The sequence below is a fragment of the Phaethon lepturus genome, unplaced genomic scaffold (genome assembly GCF_000687285.1).
Source record: "Phaethon lepturus isolate BGI_N335 unplaced genomic scaffold, ASM68728v1 scaffold1486, whole genome shotgun sequence".
NCBI classification, from domain to species: domain Eukaryota; kingdom Metazoa; phylum Chordata; class Aves; order Phaethontiformes; family Phaethontidae; genus Phaethon; species Phaethon lepturus.
In genome coordinates this window covers 19,233-44,769 of record NW_010548153.1, presented here as the reverse complement: position 1 = coordinate 44,769, position 25,537 = coordinate 19,233, and the positions used below count along the sequence as shown (strand labels likewise).

General features: G+C 38.4%; 1 protein-coding gene across 1 annotated transcript in view; it reads left to right on the top strand.

Annotated features, from left to right (window-relative positions):
• LOC104622936 (E3 ubiquitin-protein ligase MYCBP2-like) overlaps positions 1-25,537 on the top strand; it is a gene marked incomplete at its 5' end in the record, with an annotated part of 132,160 nt that overhangs the window by 95,839 nt on the left and 10,784 nt on the right. The window contains 13 exon segments of the mRNA XM_010289864.1: positions 341-501; positions 1,117-1,273; positions 1,919-2,143; positions 2,776-2,841; positions 5,117-5,356; positions 5,493-5,582; positions 6,558-6,638; positions 7,901-8,167; positions 17,434-17,717; positions 18,007-18,103; positions 20,874-20,993; positions 22,736-22,837; positions 24,539-24,667. Of these exon segments, the coding sequence (XP_010288166.1) occupies positions 341-501; positions 1,117-1,273; positions 1,919-2,143; positions 2,776-2,841; positions 5,117-5,356; positions 5,493-5,582; positions 6,558-6,638; positions 7,901-8,167; positions 17,434-17,717; positions 18,007-18,103; positions 20,874-20,993; positions 22,736-22,837; positions 24,539-24,667 (2,019 nt within the window).

The window sequence follows — 25,537 nt, the reverse complement described above, 5'->3', positions numbered from 1 at the left end:
CTGGTTTTTGCTGCTCAAAAAAGCTGTTATTAACAGCTGTAATATGTTCTTTTTTTCTAGTTTGTTTGTTTTTCAGATTACTGCAATGTAATGTTTACATCTTTAAATCGTGAAAAATACGTGTTTGTATACAGTATACTTCCTAAATTGCTTGTTTGGTGTTCCTGTATAACTTGTTATTGTAAAAATTCTCTTATAGGAACTGCTTTGAAGTTCATGTTCATTACAGGATTGTTGTAGTTATTCTTAAACCAAATACCATAAATGTTTTTATTTCTATTTATTTAACCCTTTTTCTCTGAAAGTCTGTTAACCACATACAAATTGCTTTGCATCTTAGGAAAAAGACACTAGAGTATGTGAACATCCTCTGTCAGATATAGTAATTGCTGGCGAAGCAGCTCACCCATTGCCCCACACTTTTCATCGCCTTCTCCAGACAATCTCTGATCTTATGATGTCTCTTCCTAGTGGTAGTGCATTACAGCAAATGGCCTTAAGGTAAGCACAAACTGAAAAAATTCTTAAAAGTCTGGAAACATTATAACATTATAGATGAAAAGATTTTGCAATGTAGATAGGAAGTTTGAAACAACTTTATGTGCCTGTGTGAAAAGGAACATGTCTACCCTTACACATAGGAAAGATGTAAAAGATGTAGGTATGTGTTTATTCATATAAATAATAGTATAAAAGACTTTGTAGAGAAAAATGTATTTGCTCTTAAATTCTGTACTGTACCCACTATGAAGAAAAAAAAATATTATTGAACAATATGGTAGTATCTGTGTGTATGTGCCTGGTAGCATAATACCTTTTGCTCAGAAATCCGTCATCCGAATAGTATCCTTAAACTGTTTGAAATTTTTCCTCTGAATTTGTCTCAAAGATGCAAATTGAATAATAGTGATTCTGTTCACTGTTAAACTTCTAAGTAAGTTTACTCCTGCCTTCCTTAAAACACTGCATAAAAACACTTAAGATCCTGTAAAAATTTGAAGTTAAAGGTTTATAGAAAATATTTTGAGAAGCAAAAATGTAATTAATAGTTTCACTGGTAGGTTATGTCTTTTGAACAATATTCAAAATTTCAAAGTCCACTAAATGTGTTTTCAGGTGCTGGAGTCTCAAATTCAAACAATCTGATCACCAGTTCTTGCACCAGAGCAATGTCTTTCATCATATCAACAATATTTTGTCTAAATCTGATGATGGAGATAGCGAAGAGAGTTTTAGTATCAGTATTCAGTCTGGTTTTGAAGTCATGAATCAGGCAAGTATTACACCTCCCAGAAGCAGAGATCAGTTGTGAACAGCCTATACTTCCTATGATCGTTCTGTTTGAATTAAAACATTCTTTATTTCAATGTCATATTTCCTTGAATATATCTCAGTTTAGGATCTTGTTGTTGATTTTCAGGTTCTCATATTTTGCTTTAGAGGTTCAAATATTGACCCTTAGCCTGTATATCACTCAAACCTAAATTTTGGAGCAGTGCTTGTTTGCAAATACAGTATTTGGGGGTCTCTTATAGTTCATTTAGTTAATTCATTTGCTCATTGAGTTATTTCATTTCTTAAATGCTGTGTACTTCCAGTCCTTACTTGCTTATATCTTTTTTTTTCTTCTGTTATTCTGAGAAGCACAAATTAATACTCCTGACAAATCTCTTTGAAGTGTTGTCTTCCATTTATTAATACATTTAGGCATTTACTACTATATTCAGCTGTTAGCTATTAATATTTCACTTGGTTTAAAGGACTGAATAATTTGAACCAATAAATGACAAATTTCGTCTTTAATTCAGAGAGCATATTCCTCAGAACGGAAATGTCTGTATGGTTTTTAAAACGGTAAATAATGCCTGTATTTGGCCTTACTTTCAGATACTTTAAATATCTTCATTTGTTTTCACAGGAACTGTGTATAGTGGTTTGTCTAAAAGACCTAACCAGCATTGTTGACATTAAAACATCAAGCCGACCTGCCATGATTGGTAGTTTAACAGATGGGTCTACAGAAACTTTCTGGGAGTCAGGAGATGAAGATAAAAACAAAACTAAAAACATCACAATTAACTGTGTAAAAGGAATCAATGCACGTTATGTGTGTGTTCATGTTGACAATTCCAGAGATCTTGGGGTAAGAGGAAAATGAAATTAAGTGTCTCCCATTGAAGGCGCATAGTCAAAGTTGTGTATATTTATAAATCAAGAACCACCATTTTCTTTATTCAGTTCAGTTTATAACTCAAAAGCTTACATTTCAAACCAAAGTTTCTGATACCTGTGGTTTTGAAAGCAGTACCTGATATGATCAGACTAATCCAACTAAATTTGCAGTTTGCATAAACCTAAGATTATGAAAATTAATTCTCAGTGGCATGTTCAATTTCAAGTGCATTTTCAAGCATTTAATTATTTCATAAGTCACTTTTCCTGCTCACAATTTCTGTAGAAGCATTCAAATAAGGACTTTTCATAAAATCCAAAGTATTTTCTAGACTTATTACATTCACGATTATTGATCTGTACAATAATGTTACAAATATATCTTCATTTCAACTACAGCTTTTAACACAAGGAGTAAATAATTATTCTTTTTTGAGAGCTGTGCTTTGGCATTCTTCGTCCTTGCTTTTGATCACTTTTAAATTTTTTTTCATAATTAAACAACTTGTCTCTCTTCTTGTATGTACTCTCTTAATACAGAAGAAATAGTCAGAATGGTCCTCAGTTGAAGTGTTCTGTTCTTATTTCGCTTGTCTGTTGCAGAACAAAGTGACTTCAATGACCTTCCTAACTGGCAAGGCAGTAGAAGATCTCTGCAGAATAAAGCAGGTAAACATTTTAATAGCTGACATTGAAAAATTGCCATCATTTTTTGGCTGCATATAGCAGAGATTTTGTAAGCAAATGGTTTCCATTTCTTGTAGTAGATAAATTACTTTACTAATATCAGGCATCATAATATTGTTGGAAAATACTGTATTATTAATGACAGAATTTGGTCATAGATACTGAATATTGATCAAGCTTTTACTCTTTCACTGGAACAGAATAGGGTATTATAAAATGTTCCCTAGATTTTTTTTTTTTAATTACTACAGCTGAAATGATAAGTGATCACATGGAAAGTTTCAAAAAAAGACTGTTTAGGTTGTGTTTTATAAGGTCCAACAAGCTGTTTGATTTCTTTTAGGGTACTTATATCTGAATATACCTGAAATAATTGCATTAAGTAGTATTACATGTTGTTAGATACTCTGATGCTTGGCTTCTTAGTGTTGCACTGTCATTGCCTTTTATCTGCTTCATGGTATCATTTTTCATTAGAGAAATGCAGCTTAAGAGTTAGCAGAAGTAGAACGCCATGAGAAGGGAGAAAAGAAATCATTTGCCCTCAACACAAATTTTTCTAGTTACATGGTCTAATACACTTTTATAGTACACATTTTACCCTGCTGTTTCAGTTCTCACTGTCGGGTAGCTGAAGACTTCTGTCCAGAGACTAAAGTTCAGTATGGTGTTCAGTCTTTGTATTTCTGTTGCTAAGTCAAATGACAGATGCATGTTTTTTACAGAGAGAAGAGTGTTGTTTATTTTGGCACTGATGTGACCCGTCAAAGATATTTAAGGTTTCAAACAGGCAGTTACCATTTTGGGCTCAAAACTTTATTATTTGGATAACTCTCAGTCACTGGTAAAATTGTTCAAGAAGCAGCATTGTCTTATTCCAAACAGCTTTTAAGGCAAAGATACAGCTCCAAAAGATGTTACAAATCTGAAGAAACAAAACTTTGGTGCAGTGGGCCCATACTAAACAGTGATGTGAGTGTGTGTGTGTACACGTAGACAGAGGCAAGGTTTGTGTGTGTTTATTTCTCTGTGGGTCTATATATAGGTAGATAAAAAATACAGATGGACACACACACACACCCCCCCCTCTTGGAGAATTCTTTTGTTGTGAGAAAACTGACTTGGTACACCCGGCTATCCAGCCAAACGAAAGGTGGCCATGGCAGAGCTCAGGCACTGGACTCATGATCATTCATGCATCTTGTTAGCTCGCTCCCTGGCTTTGTTTCTCTCTTCTCAAACAGAGTGCCCAGGCATTTTTCCAGGGATGGATCACTCCCAGAAGACAGGTGGGACTTGATTCAGCTTTGCTCCCTCTTTGCTGAACAGTCATCTGACACTTCTCCAACAGATTTTTTTATCTTCAAGCACACCCGCATACTATACTCTTAACTCATGCATGCTCCATCTCATGGTATTTAAAAAAAAAAAAAAGAAAAACAAAAAAATCAGTCTTGTCAGCTGCAGAGCAGTTCAATGCAGGCACTGAGAGTTAGTGTAGAAATGGGAAAGAACAAATATTAGCTTGGTTATAAATTAGCCTAAGGATATGAGAGAGGGCTCACTTGGCTCACAGTCAAGTGTAACAGGCCTGCTGGGTTGCTCTGAGCAATGATGTGAGGCACTGCACCCGGTTGGTTTTTGGCTTCCAGTAGTGACATCACAGTTTAAATCCTGTAACATTATTTATTTTTTTAAAAAACAGATTTATTTTAATATAAACTTAATTTGATACAGTTCATCTGTCTTTTTTACAATTGTTAAGTCCTGCATCTCTTGATAATGATATGAGACATTGACTTCCACAGAGTTAAAATTTCTTTGGCAGGGGCTTATATGAATAGGGATGAAACAACTTAACTACTGATAACTGTGTGTTATATTTTCAGTTAAATTTTGGTGTCTTTTTCTTTAATTAAAAGTAATGAACAAATATTAGTTCAAAGTGGTTTTTTGAATATGTGAACTGTTGCTTAGAGGATAAAAGGGATAGGTAGGCCACTATTTCTAATAGGCTTTAAAGACAAAAAATAAATGGCTGTATGTCTTTTTTTTTTAAGTTTGAGAATTTTTTTTCATCTGAATTCATGAGGTTGAATATTTTTATAATTAAACATGATAGTCTTACTGCTCAGGATGAAAATTTCATAGTAAGCACTGTATTGGTTCCAGTGATATATGGTGGGTTTGGTTTAGAGGTAGGTGACTTTCTGTTTGATGTAATGTCAGTTCCCATCTTTGTATTCCTGTTTAATAGGTAGACTTGGATTCAAGACATATCGGCTGGGTAACAAGTGAACTTCCAGGGGGTGATAATCACATCATCAAAATTGAATTGAAGGGTCCAGAGAACACACTAAGAGTTCGACAAGTGAAAATTCTTGGATGGAAAGATGGTGAAAGCATTAAAATAGCAGGCCAGATTTCTGCAAGTGTAGCTCAACAAAGAAACTGTGAATCTGAGACACTGCGAGTATTCCGACTTATTACATCCCAGGTGAGATGTTAATAATGTGTTGTACGGTGAAAGTTACTATAAATCGTAGACTTTCAGTGCTTTGTTTTAATGTAAAATGTCACACCTGCACAAGTTTGTCTTTGAGATAAGCTAATTGTCACTGTCTTTCTTCAAGGTATTTGGAAAACTCATCTCCGGAGATGCTGAGCCAACCCCAGAACAAGAAGAAAAAGCACTGTTGTCTTCCCCAGAAGGAGAAGAAAAAGTACACAATGTATTTATTGTATTCTATCAATAATACTTTGCTGAAAAAATAATCCAGGAAAACTTTCAGTATTTGTCCTGTGTCTTATGCTACATAATTTTTTCAAATCAAAACAGAAGTAAAATTTCACAATTGCTTATTTTTTATTATCATTGATTTTTTTATTAGTAAATTATAATTGGAACATAGGCGTTTAATGGAAACTTCGTCACAATGGTGGCGAAAATTATGCCTACAATTACAGAAGTACTTAACACTTGCAGTAGTGGTCAACCTCAAAGTCCTTCTTGCCTATTGTTACTTAAGAGGGGCTCTGTTGATGTTTAGAGAAAAAGTATTAAGAAACCACACTAGTATTTTTTACCTAGTATACTCTCCTGTTTTCCTGCAAGGAATAGTTTAAGAAGTGTTCCTGAAAAGGTGACTGTATCTGGACTGTCATGTTTAATAGTCAAAATTGGACTGTCCTCAATGAACATAATTTCATTTTTCAGATGATATATGCTTTTGCGCTACCCAATACCTTGTGGTAATAAGTTCCATGACTCAATTATTCATTTTGTAAAGTTGTATTTTTCTCAGCATGCTGTGTGGTAACTTAATTGTGTGTTCCCTGTTTTTTTAATTGTGAAATACATAAACTGAAAATAATATTCTGTGCACTGTTTTACAAAGACTTAATCAGCTATTATATTAAGCTATGTGAAGAGGCTGAATCTCTAATAATTATACTTCACTTGTTTTGCTTATTATTTTACTTCATGCTCAAATTTCCTCTTAGAAAGTAAGTAAATACATCTAAGAGATATTTATTAACCATAGTTAAATTGATCTTGCTAATATATCTTATTTCTCTGTAATAAAAAGCTACAAACTTTTAGAACAAAGTTTGTTGATATTCCATATTAATTGCTACAGTAATTAGGAAATGTTCTTGAAACTCTTGTTCTAATTTTAAATATATTTTTTATGAAGGCAACATCAGATGCAGACCTGAAGGAGCACATGGTAGGGATCATATTCAGCCGGAGCAAACTGACAAATTTGCAGAAGCAGGTTTGTTCATTGTAAAATGCTTTCAGGATTAAATGTTTGTGTGCTGTAATAAATACGCTAATTTTCAGTGAATACAGTATCTTTTACTTGACACTTTCAGTTCTTCTGTTGTTCTTTATAATTAGATTTCAGTCTATGTTTTAAATAGTATATGTGTGCATTTTATATGAAAAATCTGCTGAAATTGGCACTGCAAAAATCCATTTCAATAGGATGAAAACCCATATCTTATTAGACTCAACTCAAAAAGAAAAGTTTTAGAATTATGTTGTAAATGGTACTTATTTGTGTTTGCTGATAATAATAGCATAATAGTAGACCCTCTTAAATTTCTAGGAGAGGTTCAGTGACAGAGTTTAGTTTCTTAATTTTGCATATGTTTTCTCCCCATTTCTGTCATCAAAAAGTGCTCAGGTTTGATAAAATTTAACACTAAAAAGGTAATCAGTGCATAGATTCTTAAATTATTTCTTCCTGCAGTCAATGCAAGTTTGGTTTGTTGTTTCCTTACTTAGCTTTGTTTTTCTTAACATAAAGCAGTAGTTAGAGTATGTTTTTTTTCTTTTTCTTTTGAGTACTTAATTTTTTTAAACACACCAACTAAAGCAGCTTCTGTATTATCTTTATTACACCTATCACAAGACAAACATTGCTGTAAAGATTTTCACAGTAATACAACAGGTATTAGATTAATTTTGACGTTTGTTAGATTAGTAAGTCATGCAAAATCTACTTTTTCATTACCCATCTTAGCAAACTTTAAAATCTCTTAAGTATGTTTTTTAACATGCTATTAGTAAAATGAAAACATGGTTTCTAAAATTTTTTAAGCTTCCTGAAGAGTAAACTAAACAGGAGACTAAGTCTTTTAATAAGTACTTTTTCTTTTGTGGGAGTTGAGTAAGTGTATTTCTTTGTGGGTTTTTGTGTGTATTTTTTTTAACCTGAATTCTATGTAAAAAGCAAACTGAAAGGCAGGAACTACAATAAAAAAAGTATTTATTTCAATTAAATTTTCCAGAATAAAGATGAGCAAATTCAGTATTAAATTTAAATCTTAATTCTAAAGAATTTTATCTAATCATTGTCTAAATTTAAACCTAAATTTATTCTTCATTTGTATTCATGTTGAAAAGTAATTTAAGCACAAGTCAAATTTCATAGGCTTTCCGTTCTAGTCATCATTGTGGAGGTACATAAAACACGTCTCACTTTCTAAAAGTTTTTAAGAGTTGCTACGTATTTGGATTCTGTTTGGATAGGTATGTGCTCATATAGTCCAGGCCATACGAATGGAAGCAACTCGTGTGCGTGAAGAATGGGAGCATGCCATCTCTAGCAAAGAGAACGCCAACTCGCAGCCTAATGATGAAGATGCTTCTTCTGACGCTTACTGCTTTGAGCTGCTGTCAATGGTTCTGGCATTGAGCGGTTCCAATGTAGGCCGGCAGTATCTGGCTCAGCAGCTGACTCTGCTCCAGGATCTCTTCTCACTACTGCACACTGCTTCTCCCAGGGTGCAGAGACAGGTGAGTGCTAACCATTCCTTGTCTATCCTGGTATTTCTAGAAAAAAGTCTTTAGAATCCTATAATTGTGTGCATGATAGTATAATATCTATTTAAGCTTATCTTTTTGTGAAACATAATTTTGTGTTTTCACTTTAAAAATGTTTTTCCAATCATACTCAGATCATCCCTATATTCCACATAGGGAATAATTGTAAATAAAGCAACTCATTTTGTTATTGCAATCATGAGGAGAGGGCAAATAGAAATTTATGAACATTTTAAAACAAATTACAGAATCTCTTTTTGGAATTTAAGTGTGTCGTTTGGGGTTTTTTTCCCAATTTTTGAATGGGGTTAGAATTATAAAGTTTTATGTGTTTTACATATAAATACATATATACTTCAGCACCACAATAATTTGACTGTATAAAACTACTGCAGGAAGCCCAAACTGTGTTGAAGACAATGAAAGCTACAGTTATGAAACTAAAACAAACTCACTTTTGAGTAAGTTGTTAATCCTTTCTCTCCAAGAGGTAGAACTGAGATGTAGGAACCCAAAATTGCTTAATTAACACTTATGTCATCATGAACCTAAATCAGCAAACTATTCTGAAATGCTTTTTCAGTATTCAGTGACTCTTGTTTCACAGTATTCCAGTTGTTTATGTTTTCATCAGATTCATCTGTGTCCTCTTACATATGTTCCATTTGTCAGGTATTTCTTTTCTGTTGCAATGACTAAGAATTCTCTTTTTTTTAAGATGAAAGTTCAGATTCTGAAGTTGGCACTGCCTTGTGGCTGGCAGTACTTAAATTTAGACCAGTGGAATGTATTACATTCCAAAAAAGAGACTACTTAAAGTTCATGTATTGCATTTGTCTACTTTATAAATAAAGGAAAGCATCATCCATAATTATTACATGTAATTGCAAGAACAAGAGGTGCTCCTTTTAAATATCAGAGCTATTAATTTCTGTCATGGCTTAACCTCAGCCAGCAACTGAGCACCACACAGCTGCTCGCTTAATCCCTCCCTGCCATGGGATGGAGGAGGCAATCAGAAGAGTAAAAGTAAAAAAACTAGTGGGTTGAGATAAGAACAGTTTAAATAATAATAATAATACTAATAATAGAATATATAAAAAAAGTGGTGCACAATGCAGTCAGTCACCACCTGCTGACCGATGCCCAGACAGTCCCTTTGCAGTGGCCCCTGGGCCAGCTTTCCCCAAGTTCATATACTGAGCGTGATGTCATATGGTATGGAAGATCCCTTTGGCCTGTTTGGCTCAGCTGTCCTGGCTGTGCCCCCTCCCAGCTTCTTGTGCATCTCCAGCCTTCTTAGTCAGCAGAACATGAGAAGCTGAAAAGTCCTTGATTTAGTGTAAGCACTACTTAGCAACAACTAAAAGATCAGTGTGTTATCAACATTATTCTCATACTAAATCCAAAACACAGCACTGTGCTAGCTACTAGGAAGAAAATTCATTCTATCCCAGCTGAAACCAAGACAATATCTACCCCTTACTCTATACCATCTACATCAAGCCTAGGTCCTACACTTTCCAATATGATACAATTAATCACCACCACTTTTCCTGTCTTTTGATATATAGATGCAGATGTCATTACCTTAGTCTGTGGGCCAGCCCTATAACATGTTCATTGTGTTCATTTAGTGCATGACTTTGGGATCCACCTGTCATAAGAATTCTTCAAGGCAGGAGAGATGGTGTGTGGTGTTGGATTGTTGCATGCTGAAGCCAGTTCTGGTTCCATCACCGCTGCGCTTTGCTCAGTTTCACCAATATACATGCTTCATTGATCTGAGTGATTCTTACTGTAATACCATTGATATGGCATATAGTATTCATAGAAGTGGTGATATATAATATTATGTATTAATTAACATCATACAATTTAATTCATTGGCTATTCTCACCCAAAATCATATCCCCTTGAGGTACACATCGCAACTCCCCATCCTCCCACATCACCCACCAAGTGCACCCAGGTCCTTAAGCAAAAGCAATCCCACAAACATGTTTGCCTTTGCCCAAGGCAGGAATAGCCCAGACTGTCTTTCCCACCGTATTTTTTATGTGCACCACAGGGACTTTATCCCCTTCTGTAGTACATAAAAGCTTTGACTGGGCAGGGCCAGCTCGATTGGCAGATCCCCTAGGGTTGACTAACTAGGCAGCTTTTGCTAAATGTTTATCCCAGTGTTTGAATGTCCCAGCACCTGTTGCTCTCAGTGTGGTCTTTAACAGTCTGTTGTATTGTTTGATTTTCCCAGAGGCTGGGGCATGATAGGGGATGTGAAATACTTACTCAATGCCATGCTCTTTGGCTCAGGTGTCTACGAGGTTTGTTTCAAAAATTAGTCCAGTTGTCTGATTCAATTCTTTCAGGGATGCCATGTCACCATAAAACTTGCTTTTCAAGGCCCAGGATAGTGTTCTGGGCAGTGTCATGGGCCACAGGATATGTTTCCAGCTACCCAGTTGGTTGTTTCCACCATTGTAGGCATGTGGTGCTTGGTGGGTTTGTGGGAGTGTCATATAATCAGTCTGCCAGGCCCCTCCATATTTATATTTCAGCCATTGTCCTCCATATCAGAGGGGCTTTAACCACTTGGCTTGCTTGATGCCAGTGCATTTCATGTTCATGGATAACCTGTGCAATAGTGTCCATGGTCAAGCCCACTCCTCGATCACAAGCCCATCTATATGTTGCATCTCTTTCCTTATGGCCTGAGGTGTCACAGGCCCACTGAAGTACAAATAATTCACCCTAATGTTGCCAGTCCAGATCCACCTGAGCCACTTCAATCTTAGCAGACTGATCCATGTCCTGGTTGTTTTGATGTTCTTCAGTGGCCCAACTCTTGGGTACGTGAGCATCTGCATGGCGTACTTTTACTACCAGGTTCTCAACCCAGCAGCAGTTTCTTGCCACAATGTGGCAGCCCAGATGGGTTTGCCTCTGTGCTGCCAGTTGCTCTACTTCCATTGCTGTAACCACCCCCACGGGGCATTTGCCACCATCCATGAGTCAGTATGAAGTACTGGCCATTTCTCTCATTCAGCGATACCTAAAGCCAGCTGTATGGCTTTCACTTCTGCAAACTGGCTCAATTCACCTTGTCCTTCAGCAGTTTCTGTGACTCATCATATAGGACTCCATACAGCAGCCTTCCACCTCCAATGCTTTCCCACAATACGACAGGACCCATCAGTGAACAGGGCATATTGCTTCTCGTTTGCTGGTAGTTTATTATACAGTGGGGCCTCTTCAGCACATATCACCTCCTCTTCGGGTGATATTCCAAAATCTTTAACTTCTGTCCAGTCCATGATCACTGCCAAGATTCATGGGCAACGGGGGTTTGCTATTCGAGCCCACTGTGTGATGCGTGCAGCCCACTTACTCCACGTAGCATCAGTCGCATGATGTGTAGAGGGGACCCTCCCTTTGAACACCCAGCCCAGCTCTGGCAGTCGGGGTGCCAGGAAGAGCTGTGCTTCAGTACCAACCACTTCTGAGGCAGCTCGAACGCCTTCATATGCTGCCAATATCTCCTTTTCAGTTGGAGTATAGCGGGACTCAGATCCTCTATATCCCTGACTGCAAAGCCCTAAGGGTCGACCTCGAGTCTCCCCTGTGCTTTCTGCCGAGGGCCCTTCTCCCTGGCTGTGGTGTAGAGCACATTTTTAACACATTGTCCTGCCCAGACTGGCACACGGGCTACTGCATGAACTGTCTCCTGTTTCATTTGTTCAAAGGCTTGTCATGGCTCAGGGCCCCATTTGAAATTGCTCTTCCTCAGGGTCACTTGATAGAGAGGGCTTACAATCAGACTGTAATTTGGAATATGCATTCTTCAAAAACCCACAAGTCTGAAGAAAGCTTGTGTTTCCTTGTTGTTAGATGGTGGAGGCATAGCTGTTGTTTTATTGATCACATCCATCGGGAACTGACAACATCCATCCTGACATTTTATTTCTAAAATCTGGATCTCCTCTGCAGGCCCCTTGACCTTACTTTGTTTCATGGCAACACTGGCTTTCAGAAGGATTTGTATTATTTTCTTCCCTTTCTCAAAAACTTCTGCTGTATTGCCCCACAGGATGATGTCATCAATGTACTGCAGGTGTTCCACAGCTTCACCCTGTTCCAGTGCAGTCTGGATCAGCCCATGGCAAATGGTAGGGCTGTGTTTCCACCCCAGGTCTACTGGACACCCCTCCAAGTGAAAGCAAACTATGGCCTGCACTCTGCCACCAAAGGGACTGAGAAAAACTTGTTAGGGTATCAGTGGTGGCATACCACTTGTCTGCCTTTGACTCCAGTTCATATTGAAGTTCTAGCAAGTCCAGCACGGCAGCACTCAGCAGTCGTGTGGCTTCATTCAGCTTACAATAGTCTACTGTTAATCTCCACTCTCCATTGGAATTTTGCACTGGCCATATGGAACTGTTAAAGGGTGAGCGAGTCTTGCTGATCGCTCCTTGGGTCTCCAGTCAACAAATCAGTTTATGGATGGGAATCAAGAAGTCTTAGTTGGTGCGATATGGCCATCGGTGCACTGTTGTGATAGGGATTAGCAGACATTGTTCTCCAACCCTCAGCAACCCCACAACAGAAGGGTCCTCTGATAGACTGGGCAAGGTGGACAGCTGTTTAACTTCCTCTGTCAAGGCAGCTATACCAAAAGCTCACCAGTACCCTTTTGGGTCCTTAAAATACCCTCTCCTGAGGCAGTCCATGCCAAGGGTGCACAGAGCCTCTGGGCCAGTTGCAATGGGGTGCTTTTGCCATTCATTCCCAGTTAGGGCTCACTTCAGCCTCCAGTACAGTCAGCTGTTGGGATCCCCCTGGCACTCCAGAAATTCAGATGGGTTCTGCCCCTTTATAGCTTGATGGCATTAGGGTGCACTGTGCACCAGTGTCCGCTAAAGCCTTATATTCCTGTGGGTCTGATGTGCCAGGCCATTGAATCCACACAGTCCAATAAACACAGTTGTGCCTTTCCTCTGCCTGGCTGGAGGCAGGGCCCCTCTAGTCCTGGTCATAGTATTTGTTACTCGCTTCTTGTAAATACAAGTCAGAAGTCTCCTCATTAAGATCAGAAGTAAGATCACCCCTTCTACTCTGTCTGGGGAACTGCCCACTGGAGACTGGAGCAGCAATTTTCCTAAAAGAACCCTCTTTTGTGATTGTTTTCCTTTCAACTCATGTACCCGTGCCTCTATGTCAAGATAGATTTTTCCCTCCCACTTCCTCATGTCCTCTCTGTGGTCACACAGGTAAAACAACAGTTTGGCCCATGGTGTGTACCCTCTGTATCTTCTCTCTTAAGCAGAGGAATGCTTATTCCTAATAGCCAAGATACTGGTCCGTACAGGTGGGAAGTAGGACATATCTTCTTTGAGTTGATGGACCTTCCAGAACAGTTTCTCCACAGTCAAGACAAGGGAGGAAGAGAGATTTTCTTCATATTGCTGGAGTTGGCCAGCCAATTCATCCACCATTGGTCCCTCTTCATCTTCCCGGATCATTACTGCCAATGAGTTGGCATATGATGATAGTGTGCTCCGTATGAACGTCTGCCTCATGGGTCGTGTGCACTGGACTTCTTCTGGATCTTTGGATAACTACTCATTGACCAGGTCATCATAAATTACCTCCAGTACAGCTAGTTCCCTCAGGTACTGGATACCTCTCTCTATGGTGGTCCACTTGCCTGGGTGACATAGAACATCTTCCTTGAAGGGATACTTTTCCTTCATGCCTGACAGCAGTTGCCTCTAGAGGCTGAGGACTTGTGCGCCTTTTCCAATCACTTTGTCAATGCCCCCTTCCCTAGAAAGGGATCCCAGCTGCTTGGCTTCCCTACTTTCTAATTCCAGGCTACTTGGCCCTTTTGTCCCATCATCGGAGCAGCCAGGTGACAATGTGCTCACCTGGACAACAGCTGAAATCTCTTTGCATATCTCACAGCTCACATAGGGACAGGGATAGGGATTGGGATCAGGTGGTTACAGTCTCATTTATGATTTCTGCCTCTTCTTCCTCCTCTTGTTGTGATGGCCCTGCTTTTTCATCATCCTTTACTAAATGAGATGACTTTTGCTTCCAGGATACCTTCTTGTGTATAGCGATGACTGATACCAGCACGGGTTAGTTCCCTGGTTCAGCCACAGTGCCTGTCACCAGGGTTGGAGCAGCCGCAGCAATCTGTCATTTTGTCGCCAGATCCACAGACCTTCTCTTCCCCTGAGGGTGCTGAGTAGTGTTGAGTAGGGCTCAGTAGGCACGGGCCGGGCCCCAGCACGTTGCAGTGATTTGTGTCTCCCTGGAATTGCCAGGGTGACCGCATACTTTGTCAGCGGTGAAGTTCCAAAACACCAGAAGTGCCCATTGTCCTAGGCATTTGCCCATGCTATCCCACACACACTGCCACTCATAACTTGGGGCAGATCTCTGGATGATATTCTTAAATTGCTTATTAACCTTAGACAAAAATGAAACTACATTCCCAAGAAATACCAATAGCAATATTTTAATTACCCAAGGATGTTCAAGATACTGAAAAGTTATTGTAATGAAGGAGGAAACGTAAAAGAAGGTAGCAAAGGTTCCACTATATATTTCCTCCATAAAAAGCTGTCAGAGGAGGAAGTAGAATTGCTAATTGTCTCCACGAGATGGTACCCAAAATACATTAATGGCTTTAGTACAAAGCTCAGATACCAGATTAAGATCAAGGTCAGTGTTTTAATAACAAATCTCCCAGACAAAACATCACTAATCATTGCAGAGCACAGAAAACTGCAAAAAACCCCCACCAATCTTTAACATGCACAGAAAGAAAAAAAAAAAAAAAAAACAAGCATGGTGCAGATCAGATAAACTAATATTGAGAACAGATGAATCGTGACCTGCAACTGTTAACAGATACAAATTCCTTAATGCGCTCTGGTTAATCTGTTATTGTCTCAAACCCTTCGAGCCCCATGATGTGCACCAAAAAGGACTGTTGTGGTTTAACCCCAGCCAGCAACTGAGCACCACGCAACCACTCGCTCAATCCCCACCATCCCCGGTGGGATAGAGGAGACAATTGGAAGAGTAAAAGTGAAAAAACTAGTGGGTTGAGATAAGAACAGTTTATAATTGAAATAAAATCATAATAATAAAGATAATAATAATGTTAAAAGAATATATTAAGTGTATTCTTATAAGTGATAAGAAGTGATGCACAATTCAGTTGCTCAGCACTCACTGACCGATGTCCAAGCAGTCCCCGAGCAGCCAGCTTTCCCCCAGTTTTGGTATAGAATATCCCTTTGGCCAGTTTGGCTCAGCTGCCCCAGCTGTGTTCCCTCCCAGCTTCCCATGCACCCCCAGCCTTCTCAGTCAGTAGAGCATGAGAAACTGAAAAGTCCTTGACTTAGTATCAGCACTACTGAGCAACAACTAAAAGATCAGTGTGTTATCAACGTTATTCTCATACTGAATCCAAAACACAGCACTACACCAGCTAGTAGGCAGAAATTCCCAACCAAAAACCAAGACCCATTTCTCTTATGAAATTTAAAAGCTGGTTTGTTTATTTATTGCAAATAAGAGTTCTGTATAAAAAGCAGTTAAGTTTTCAGGTGTGGAAGGAAGCTAGCGAGGCAACTGCTTAATTTTTAGCAAGATCTCATGCCACTTCATTGTGGGGAAAGGGTCTGAGAGCGCTACACAGTTACCCCCATTTTTATGTGTTGCATATGCTCCAAATGTTGGTAAATATTTGCATGATGGAGGCCATAGTTAATTCTTGCCCTTTTAATATCATGTTTGACTTCAAGGCACAGTGACAGCTAGAATTGTGAGATAACTAATGACTGTCTTGCTAAAACATCGTAACAGATGAAGCAGAGGCTTCACTGGTTGAGATTAGACATTGAATGAGTAGAGCATGGTGGAAATGTCTGTCAAATGGACAGGACCTAAAAAACAGTGTTGTTTGGGTATTTCGTATCATATATATATAATGCACATACAGCCTGTATAGGTAAGATGAGAGGTTTTTAATTAGCAGTGTCTGTTATTGATCTGGCATGTGTCCTTAGGATCTTTGTCTTGCACTCAGACTATGAGTGTAGTGGTATGGAACAAGACAATTCCTTTCTCCTCTTGGTATCCTCAGGTAGAGCTTTAATACCGGTTTCTTTCTGAACTTGAATGTTGTCTGTCTGAGTATATGTGTATTTATATGCATGTACTATAACAAACATATAGACACATAAAATACTTGCTTTAGTACAATTAATGCACTAGCTTGTTGCTAGCTTGCATGCCTTCTCTAGGTGGAGTTTTAGTTCCTGTTTCAGAAGTTTTTATGTTTCATACTCCCTACTTTTGTTTTTCCAATTTTCTGAACTGTTAGAGTGTCACATCTCAACTTGCCTTGAGGCAGATACTGCCCTGCTTAGTAATTCTGATATATTGCAGATATGCAAAATAGTTTTTTTTCTTAAAATGTAAACAGTTTTTCAAGAGAACATTGAAGGCTTCAGAAATTAGGTATGAAATGTCAACTCCTTAAGTTTTCACACATCCTGATTTGGACCAAACTTTGCATGATATAGCCAATTTAAACCCCAATTCCACCAGCTGGTAAGGTTGAATCATATAATTTCAAGACACTTCCTCTAAGATCCAGAGCAATTGGCACAGATTTCCTTTTCAAAAATTTCTAGTTACAATATAACAAGGAACACTAAAGGAGGGGGAAAAAGAGTATCATGATTCTCAGTACCTCGAGGCAAGTTTTTTTTTTCAGAAGTCTAAGGTGTCTTTAATGGTTCTACCACAGAGATTCTGATATCTAAAGATTATATCTAAAGATTATATGCAAAGTGGGTAACATTTCTGTAACATGCAAGCAAATCAGAGTTGTACAAACATCTGTATCACTGTTATTGTAAGTCCAGTACCAAGCATATTTTTATTATTATATGAAGTATACTAAGTATTGATTTAGTGAGATAGGCTCCGGAGTCTTCGTCCTTGTCTCACTGGGTATATTAATAAACACTTCAAAGCAAGATAGAAACCTTACAGAATTTCTTATAGGTGTGATTTAAGTACAGAAAGTAGAATCAATCCTCCTTACTGAGGTAACTTAGGAAGAAGAAGAAAGACTTTGTTTGATTTTGCTTGAAAACTCCAACTGTTTTGGTAAGAATTGTGATGTTCTGATTGATTTCCCCCCCCTCCAGGTAACATCATTGCTAAGACGTGTTTTGCCTGAGGTAACCCCTAGTCGCCTGGCTAGTATTATAGGAGTGAAGTCTCTTCCACCAGCAGATATAAGTGATATCATTCACTCAACAGAAAAAGGAGATTGGAATAAACTAGGTATCTTAGATATGTTTTTGGGATGCATTGCCAAAGCTCTCACTGTACAGCTAAAAGCCAAAGGAACTACTATAACCGGGACAGCTGGCACTACTGCAGGCAAAGGAGTTACGACAGTCACACTTCCAATGATCTTCAATTCCAGGTTTGTTTAAAAATATGTATATTTTCTCAAGCTAAAGGCACAAAATAATGACATTCTTTGAAGTCAGTTATGTTGTCTTTTATAATCTTTGTTTTATAAATGGAAAAAATTGTATAATACTTTGACTGTATGGAGTCATGTTCTTAGTGAGTTTGATTAAAAAAAAAAAAAAAAAAACCCAAACCAACCTACCATGCTGAATATGTGCACTGTTTCTTTGTGGTGGATTTTGACAAACAGTAAATAAATACTTTTATTAATTTAATGTATTACCATATGTCCTTTGCAGCTACATTCGGCGAGGTGAAAGCCATTGGTGGATGAAGGGTTCAACACCTACACAGATTTCAGAAATCATTATTAAACTCATTAAAGACATGGCAGCAGTAAGTTTCTATCCTTTAAATGTGTGGAGAATATTCAAATATTTCTGGTCATGAAGACTGCAATTTTTTCATTACTTTCTATTACCGTTAGTATTATGTTCAGCTGTTAAATGTGAGTTGGTCTCAAGAAGGAAAAGGTATAGAGGTATAGTCTTCTGGGTAGAGTCTAGGCCTAGGAGCAGTAGGAACTGAGTTCTGATTCTGCTAAACAAAAATCCAGTATTAAAATAAGCTTTTAAGTCACTTGTACCAGAAATGTAAGTAGTAAACAATAATTGTGTGTCACTTTCTACATTATTCACTTAGAAGCCTAATTTTTTAAGTCTTGAGCACTCAGAACTCCAACTGACAAGTAAAAAGTGTCTGTGGAGTAAGGTAATAGTGGTGTTTTCGTGTAACTGTATGTAGATTTTATATATGGAGTTTCTGGTTAAGATTGCCTTCTTTTAGTCTTACTGAAATCTACATTTATAGCTGTTTATTACTTTAACCATCTGGGCTGAAATTTTCCATAGTTGTATCTGCGTCAGGCAAGTTTTTTGGCAGAAGAATTTGGTGAAAAGGGATTCAGCTATTTCCCAGAAACAATATTGGGGAAAAAAAATAGGGTTTGTATATGTTTAGGGGAAAGGAGTTTAATTGGGAGGTTGTTTTTGTCTTCCTTAATTCTGTACCTATTTCAGTGAGATGACACAGATTTTCTGCTGTGATTACATGTTGAAAGCTGTTTCAGTATGTTCAGCTTTGGAGTATTATCTTCTAAACATTCACTGTGCTTAGATTACGGAGATCCCATCTCAAAGTTGCTGAAGCTGGATGGGAGTTCTCTGCAATTGCTACTCTAGATTCTGAACACAAGACTTCAGAACCTCACAATTTATCTTTAGTTGAGAGTTACAATTAAAATGTGTCTCATCCTTCAGCAGTGCTGGTCCATGCATAAAATGATCACTTAGTCTTTGCTTCAGTTGCTCCCGTGACTAGAGAGGAAGGGTCTGTTGTAGGTACCATTGTGAATGAATTGTGGAGGGGATGGGTAATTTGTTCAAGTTTTTTTTTTTTTTTTAAGGGTTGTTGCAAGTATCAGTTGTAGCCATTGTTGGTAGGTATGCTTTGGGTAAGGGAGAAAACATCAGTGGATTCTTTTCTGCAGCATTTTTAAATAGCACTGGGCAAGTCTTTTGAGAAAACTCTGTGGTCCTTGTTTTATGGGTTTCTGGCTCCTGTGATGATGGCACAGCCAGCCCCTTAAAGAACAGCTGATTAAAACTAAGCTGAGCAGAGACCTTTGCCAGGAATAAAAGAAAGAGATTAGTAGAAACAGAAAATGGCTGGCTGACTGGAATCAGATGCTTGTAATTTTGCCTAAGCAGCTCCTCTAGCCATTCAAGACATTCACCCTTGAAACTGGTGCATTTGATAACATCTGGTTCTCCAAAACCATTGCAGAAGTTGGTAGGGAAGTTCTTAAAGCTCTGGAGTCAAATATGGCAACTTGTATGCATATCCAGAGTATGCGAGGCTCCATCTCTCACATACCTGTTAGTTTTCCAGTAGTGCTGTTGGGTATACTGGTATGGGTCTTGAATTCTCTTGCTTAAGCCATTCTACTTGGAATGAATATGTAGAAAGGGATCAAGTCAATCAGATAAAGTGTAGTCCTCTCAAATGCAGATATAAATCCCTCTTCCAGTAGATTCTGAATTGCTTATTTAAAAGAAGTGATTGGGACTGAGTTTACTCTAAAGTATTCAGTAGCCAAACAATAAGGAATCTCCTCGTGTATGAAGAAGAGATCTGAACTTCGTCCCCTTTCATTCTAGATGAGGGAGACCTGACTGAGGCCATTCAAGGGTGGGAGTAATAACATTTCTTGATTGCATTTTGTAAAGGACTTCTGTGGTTTAGGCATGCTCAAAACTTCTTCGGAGGTTTGGCCCTGTTACCCAAAAGAGGGTGGAGAAATAGAGGGGTCCTAGTTTAAAAACATTTCTTTAAGGCTTTTTAGAGCTGCTAATTATCAATAGGGTGACATCAGTCTTACTAGCCACTTAGTAAGAGTTACAAATACGATTCCTTTCACTTTTTCAACATTTGCAATGTGTAGGTACCTATATCTGAGTTAGTGTAGCTTCCTTTTCAGAGTCCAGTAAGTCTCAATTATGTCTGTCACTTTTAGCAATTTAGAGATTACATTACGAATTTAAGGATTCAGCAGTCTCTGAATCGGGAACTTTACGGTATGAGTCAGTGCCATAGGCTCAGAATCTTTAAGGCTGGTTTGGAAAGCGTGCTGTAGTTCTGAGGTTTCCTGTCTACTCCTCTTTATTTTTTTTCAAAGGTAGAAACTGTGGAGAGTATTCAGGAAGGCCCAAGCTAGGCGAGTGAAGCTCATTTCTCTAGGAACCCACTGTAATCTGTGTGTTGTTCAGTCAGTTATTTGTGCTCCAGCTCTGCATCTGTCTCTCTCCAGGGAAGTAGGAGGTGGCTTTAGGAATTCTTTCATTCTTAAAATCATATGCCCTCTCCCTATTCCAAGTTAGTTATTCCAGTAGTTGCTCAGAGACTACTGCAGTCAGTCACCTGAGTAGCTGAGGGCTAATTTTTACTAGACCTGTCTGGTAACACCTGATTTGTCAAAGTCATCCCTGACTTCCTCTTTTTCTATTGTAACTTGAGATCCTACCCTGATGTTGCTTGTAGCAGCTCTAATTACAGTTTTAATTGTTCTTAATAAAAGCTGTTATAAATTGAGTTTCCTTTTTAACAGGGTCATCTGTCAGAAGCTTGGTCCCGTGTGACAAAGAATGCTATTGCTGAAACCATCATAGCTCTGACCAAAATGGAAGAAGAATACAGGTCACCAGTGAGGTGCATTGCAACAACCAGAGTAAGAACTTTACTAGACTTAATGTTAGTTCATTGCCAGTGTGCAGTAGGAGCCCATCCAAGAGCCTTCCTGTATTTTAGAAAAAACTTCCTTATACAGGGTGTTTCAGTGCATACAGTATACAGTTTATATTCTCCACATCTAGCTGTGTGCATAATGGACAGGTATCCTAACTAAGGCAATTGCTGTTAGTCCTAATAAAAGTCTTGCTTTCTTTGTGCTCCAGCAGATTGAGTTTTCTTCTTTGTGGCAGAAATACACCAGTAAAAAATTCATTTTGGTTAAATAAGTATCTTGTGTACTTCCTAAGTAATGAAGAATAAGTGTTATGCTTACACATTTGGGGTTTTATCCTTGAGGTGATTCTGCTTGAAGTTTGTGATACTTGCCTTTTACTAAATTAATGAGCTCATCTGTGTGGAAAACTGCACAATATGAATCAGCTGTCTTTTTCCAGCTCTCTGCACTATTATTTTAAGTGGTTTGACTTCTAGGCCATCAGCTGCCACATCTCAAGGCTATTATGAAAACACTCAGTAACAAGCATTCTCTAGGACAATTAAGCTAAGCTTCACATGTGTTTTAGTCTGAAAATGAAAAATCATTTACTGAACCATTTATTAGTTACCTGCGGTAGGTTTTTTTTCTTTGTCTTCACTTCTTTCATGTCTCTTTTATAGAAACTTGGACTAACTTAACCTTAATAAATCACTCGAAATACTATGAAAAGCATACTTGTAAATTATGACATACCTACCATCTCAGGGAGCACAGATTTTGGTTTCTCAAGCATAATAATTACATGGAAAAGAAGAGGTTTGCAATGATTACAAGCATTTGACACTCATGTTGTTTTCCACCTTAAAAGGCTGTGCCAGTTGTGTTTTTCATTCCCTTACTCATATATTCTCTGGTCTTTGGAAGACACTGTTTTGGAGCACCATCAGCTCCTGCTGTCACTGTGTCTGTTTAATCAGGTCTCAGAGGAGCCCTGAACATCAGCCTAGCTCTCCTGGTGAATGAACTTAGTTCTGTCATGGAGGTGTCCATTTTTGGGGAAGAGTCCAGTAGACATTTTCAATTAAAGCCATTTTGTTCAAATCAAACCTTTGATCAAAAACTATTGAAAAAAGCAGCTGGCAAGAGCATTTCAGTTTGGGTTGCAGGCCTACCAACAAATTATCCTCATGTAGCTTATCTTTTTAGGATTTCACTGTAGTCAATGGAGAGGAAGAGAGAAAAGCTTCTTCTGAAGAATAGTTAGCGCAGAACCCTTTTGTAGGTAATCTCAAATGCCCTGTGCAGTGAGAACATAAAGAAATCAATGTCACTGAGCTAAATTTTTGTTGTTTTGGGTTTTTTTATATTAGTCTGCATCCTTGAATTTCTTCTTCTCCCCCAAAGCCTGCAATGTTTGAGAGTGGTATGCCCGTCTGTATTTGCCATATTTCTCTATAGAATACTCTGGTTAATCTTTCTTCACTGTTTCTCTCTTGTGTGCAAACTACTGTATTTATGACCATAAAGTGACATACCTGAAAGAAACAAGGTAGTTCCCAAAAGTTTGATAAGTTTTATTGTGTGCTTCTTTTGGAAAAGAAAAAAACTTGCATTGTATGGGCAAGCTTAAGCGAAGGATGATACAGTTTGCAGGTAACACTGATGTTCTTGTCTGTCAAAGTTTTTAAATTTTTTTTTTTTTGTATTTCTAAAGCATTTAATTCTACCTTGCCTTTCAATAGCTATGGCTGGCCTTAGCATCCCTCTGTGTACTTGATCAGGATCATGTTGATAGACTATCCTCAGGCAGATGGATGGGAAAGGATGGACAACAGAAACAGATGGTGAGACTGAAAATCATATCATTTTGTGTTTATTTTGATTTATTCAGTAGTCAAAGAATTTAGAGTAATGATAGGGAAAGGTAGACTTGGCCTAACCTTATTCCTCCCTGTTGTTCCCAATGGAGATTGTACATACACGTTTGAAGTATTAGTGTTGTAGGATGAGCACTACTCGGAAAACAAAAATTCTGACTTAAAACAGTAAAGTAGCAATTCTACTGGTATTCAGGATAGAGCAAGGCCTTCCTAGCACCCGTAGGATGGATTTTTGAGAGTAGATTGACTCATTTAATACAACACCCTCTATCACAGCTCTCTTCTTTCTATATAGATCTCTGTCACAAAATAAAGTCAATTTTTTTGTGTTCCTCAAGAACTTCGCTGTAATTTAGCTTCCTGTTCCCTATCTCAGTATTGAGCGATTACCCCAAAGAGAAAGAAACTTTTTCTAACTGAATTTAGTAAAGCTGCCATTTCCCCAGAGGATTTACAAATTTAATATGGAATATGATGGATTAATTGAGTTTCTGTCTATATTTTTCAGTAGCACAACACGCTTACAATTTTTTTTAGTATGAATCTGGAAAGAGCAAAACAATGAAGCTGATCTCTTTGAAACTTGGTTAGGTGGGACCCTGTGGGAGGCAAGGGAATATTGTGCCTTCCCATTAGCAACTGAGGACGCTTAGCTGAAGAAGCCTCCAAAGCAGTTTAGTGTAGGCAGAAAGCGAATACAGGAGAGACAGAGCTGCAGCAGCAGCAAGGACTAAAACTGCTGAGAGAGGAAAGCAGACAACAAAGGTTTCTGAGGTGATTAAGAAAGTCAAGGGACTTCTATAGAGCTTTGGAAATGTCAGAAGAGTAAGAAATGTAACAAGACATCATCAAGCAGGGATAGAAGCTGCTGAACCCGTATATAGGGATTGAGGAATGAATGAATATCCAACCAGGATATTCAAATTTTGAGGTGAACTGTGTCCCCCCACTTTGAGGACTGCTCTTGAAAGGATCCTGTTCTAAGTTGCATCAGCAATATCATGGAAATGACATATTCTGGGAGTACGATGGAAATTTGTTCTCAGACATATGCATATGCATAATCAAAGTCAGTCATTGAACTCTTCTTTGTACAGATATTTTGAACTGCAAAACAGAACTGTGTTGAATTTTTAAAAAAAATTATATCAGTACAGCAACTTAATTCTGTGGTGGATTTTGAAGTTTGTTACTTCGACTGTGTTCTCTCTGAGTTATAGATGACCTACAGCTTTGATTAGATGTTTGAGCAAACATAACATATCAAAGTAATTAAGGGTAAATATTGTGCATGTTGACTGACCTGAGTACTCATATTTCTGTACTTTTCTGTTAACATTCCTGTAACACATTGTTACCAAATAAATCTTCTCTCAGACTGGTTGAAAATGATGTCTCAAGTATATTGTTGAAAAACGCATTTTTTGCTCCATCATACAAAGTAGATGATGAAGACTATCAGAAGAATTGATACAGTAAATTGGGGCTTTTTGTGTCCTGGAGTAATTGTTTAGATACTGATTATTCTAAAGATACAATTAATAATCTAAACAAGATCTTTATCCCCCCTTACTAATTTTGGAGGGAGAACAAAAACAGATGCTGAAAGAAAATGAGGGATTTAATAAAGAGATAATTATTTCCTTTTTTTCTTAATTTTTTCAGCCAATGTGTGATAACCATGATGATGGTGAAACTGCTGCAATCATTTTATGTAATGTCTGTGGGAATTTGTGTACAGATTGTGACAGATTCCTTCATCTCCATCGGCGAACAAAAACTCATCAGAGACAGGTAGAGTATACATGATATCATGTTGTAGGCACTGCATACACTTGTGTGCATTTCTCCAAGTAATATATAAACAAAAGGCAGTAGCAAGAACCAAATCTGTTTCTGTATCTGAAAAGGTATTTTTATTTATGTTTGAGGTGGGATAGATAAGTTTCCATTTAATTCTCCTTAGTTGTTTTTATTTAAATTCTCTTGTCCTTCATGTTTTGAAGATTGGAAAATCATATAGCAGTCCCTAATTCTAACTCTTTTGCTACATCAGCTTTCTTCTCTCGTGCTAACATTGTTTAGGAACTTTTTTAATGTGGCGTGGATGCTAGGTGCCCACCAAAGTCGCTCTAATCACTCCCCTCAGCTGCACAGGGGAGAGAAAATGTAACGAAAAAGCTTGTGAGTCGACAGAAGGACGGGGAGAGATCATTCAGCAATTCCTGTCAGAGTCAAAAGAGACTGGACTTGGGGAAATTTGTTTAATTTATTACCAATCAAATCAGAGTAGGATAATGAAAACTAAAACCAAATCTTAAAACAGCTTCCCATCTCCCCTCCCTTCTTCCCGGGCTCGACTTTGCTCCCCATTTTCTCTGCCTCCTCCCCCCGAGTGCCACAGGAGGACGGGGAATGGGGGTTGCGGTCAGTTGATCACACGTCTCTGCTGCTCCTTCCTCCTCAGGGGCAGGACTCCTCACACTCTTCCCCTGCTCCAGCCTGGGGTCCCTCCCACGCGAGACAGTCCTCCACGGACTTCTCCAACGTGAGTCCTTCCCACAGGCTGCAGTTCTTCACCAACTGCTGCAGCCTGGGTCCCTGCCATGGGGTGCCATCCTTCAGGAACAGGCTGCTCCACCGGGGGGCCCCCCCCCGGCCCAC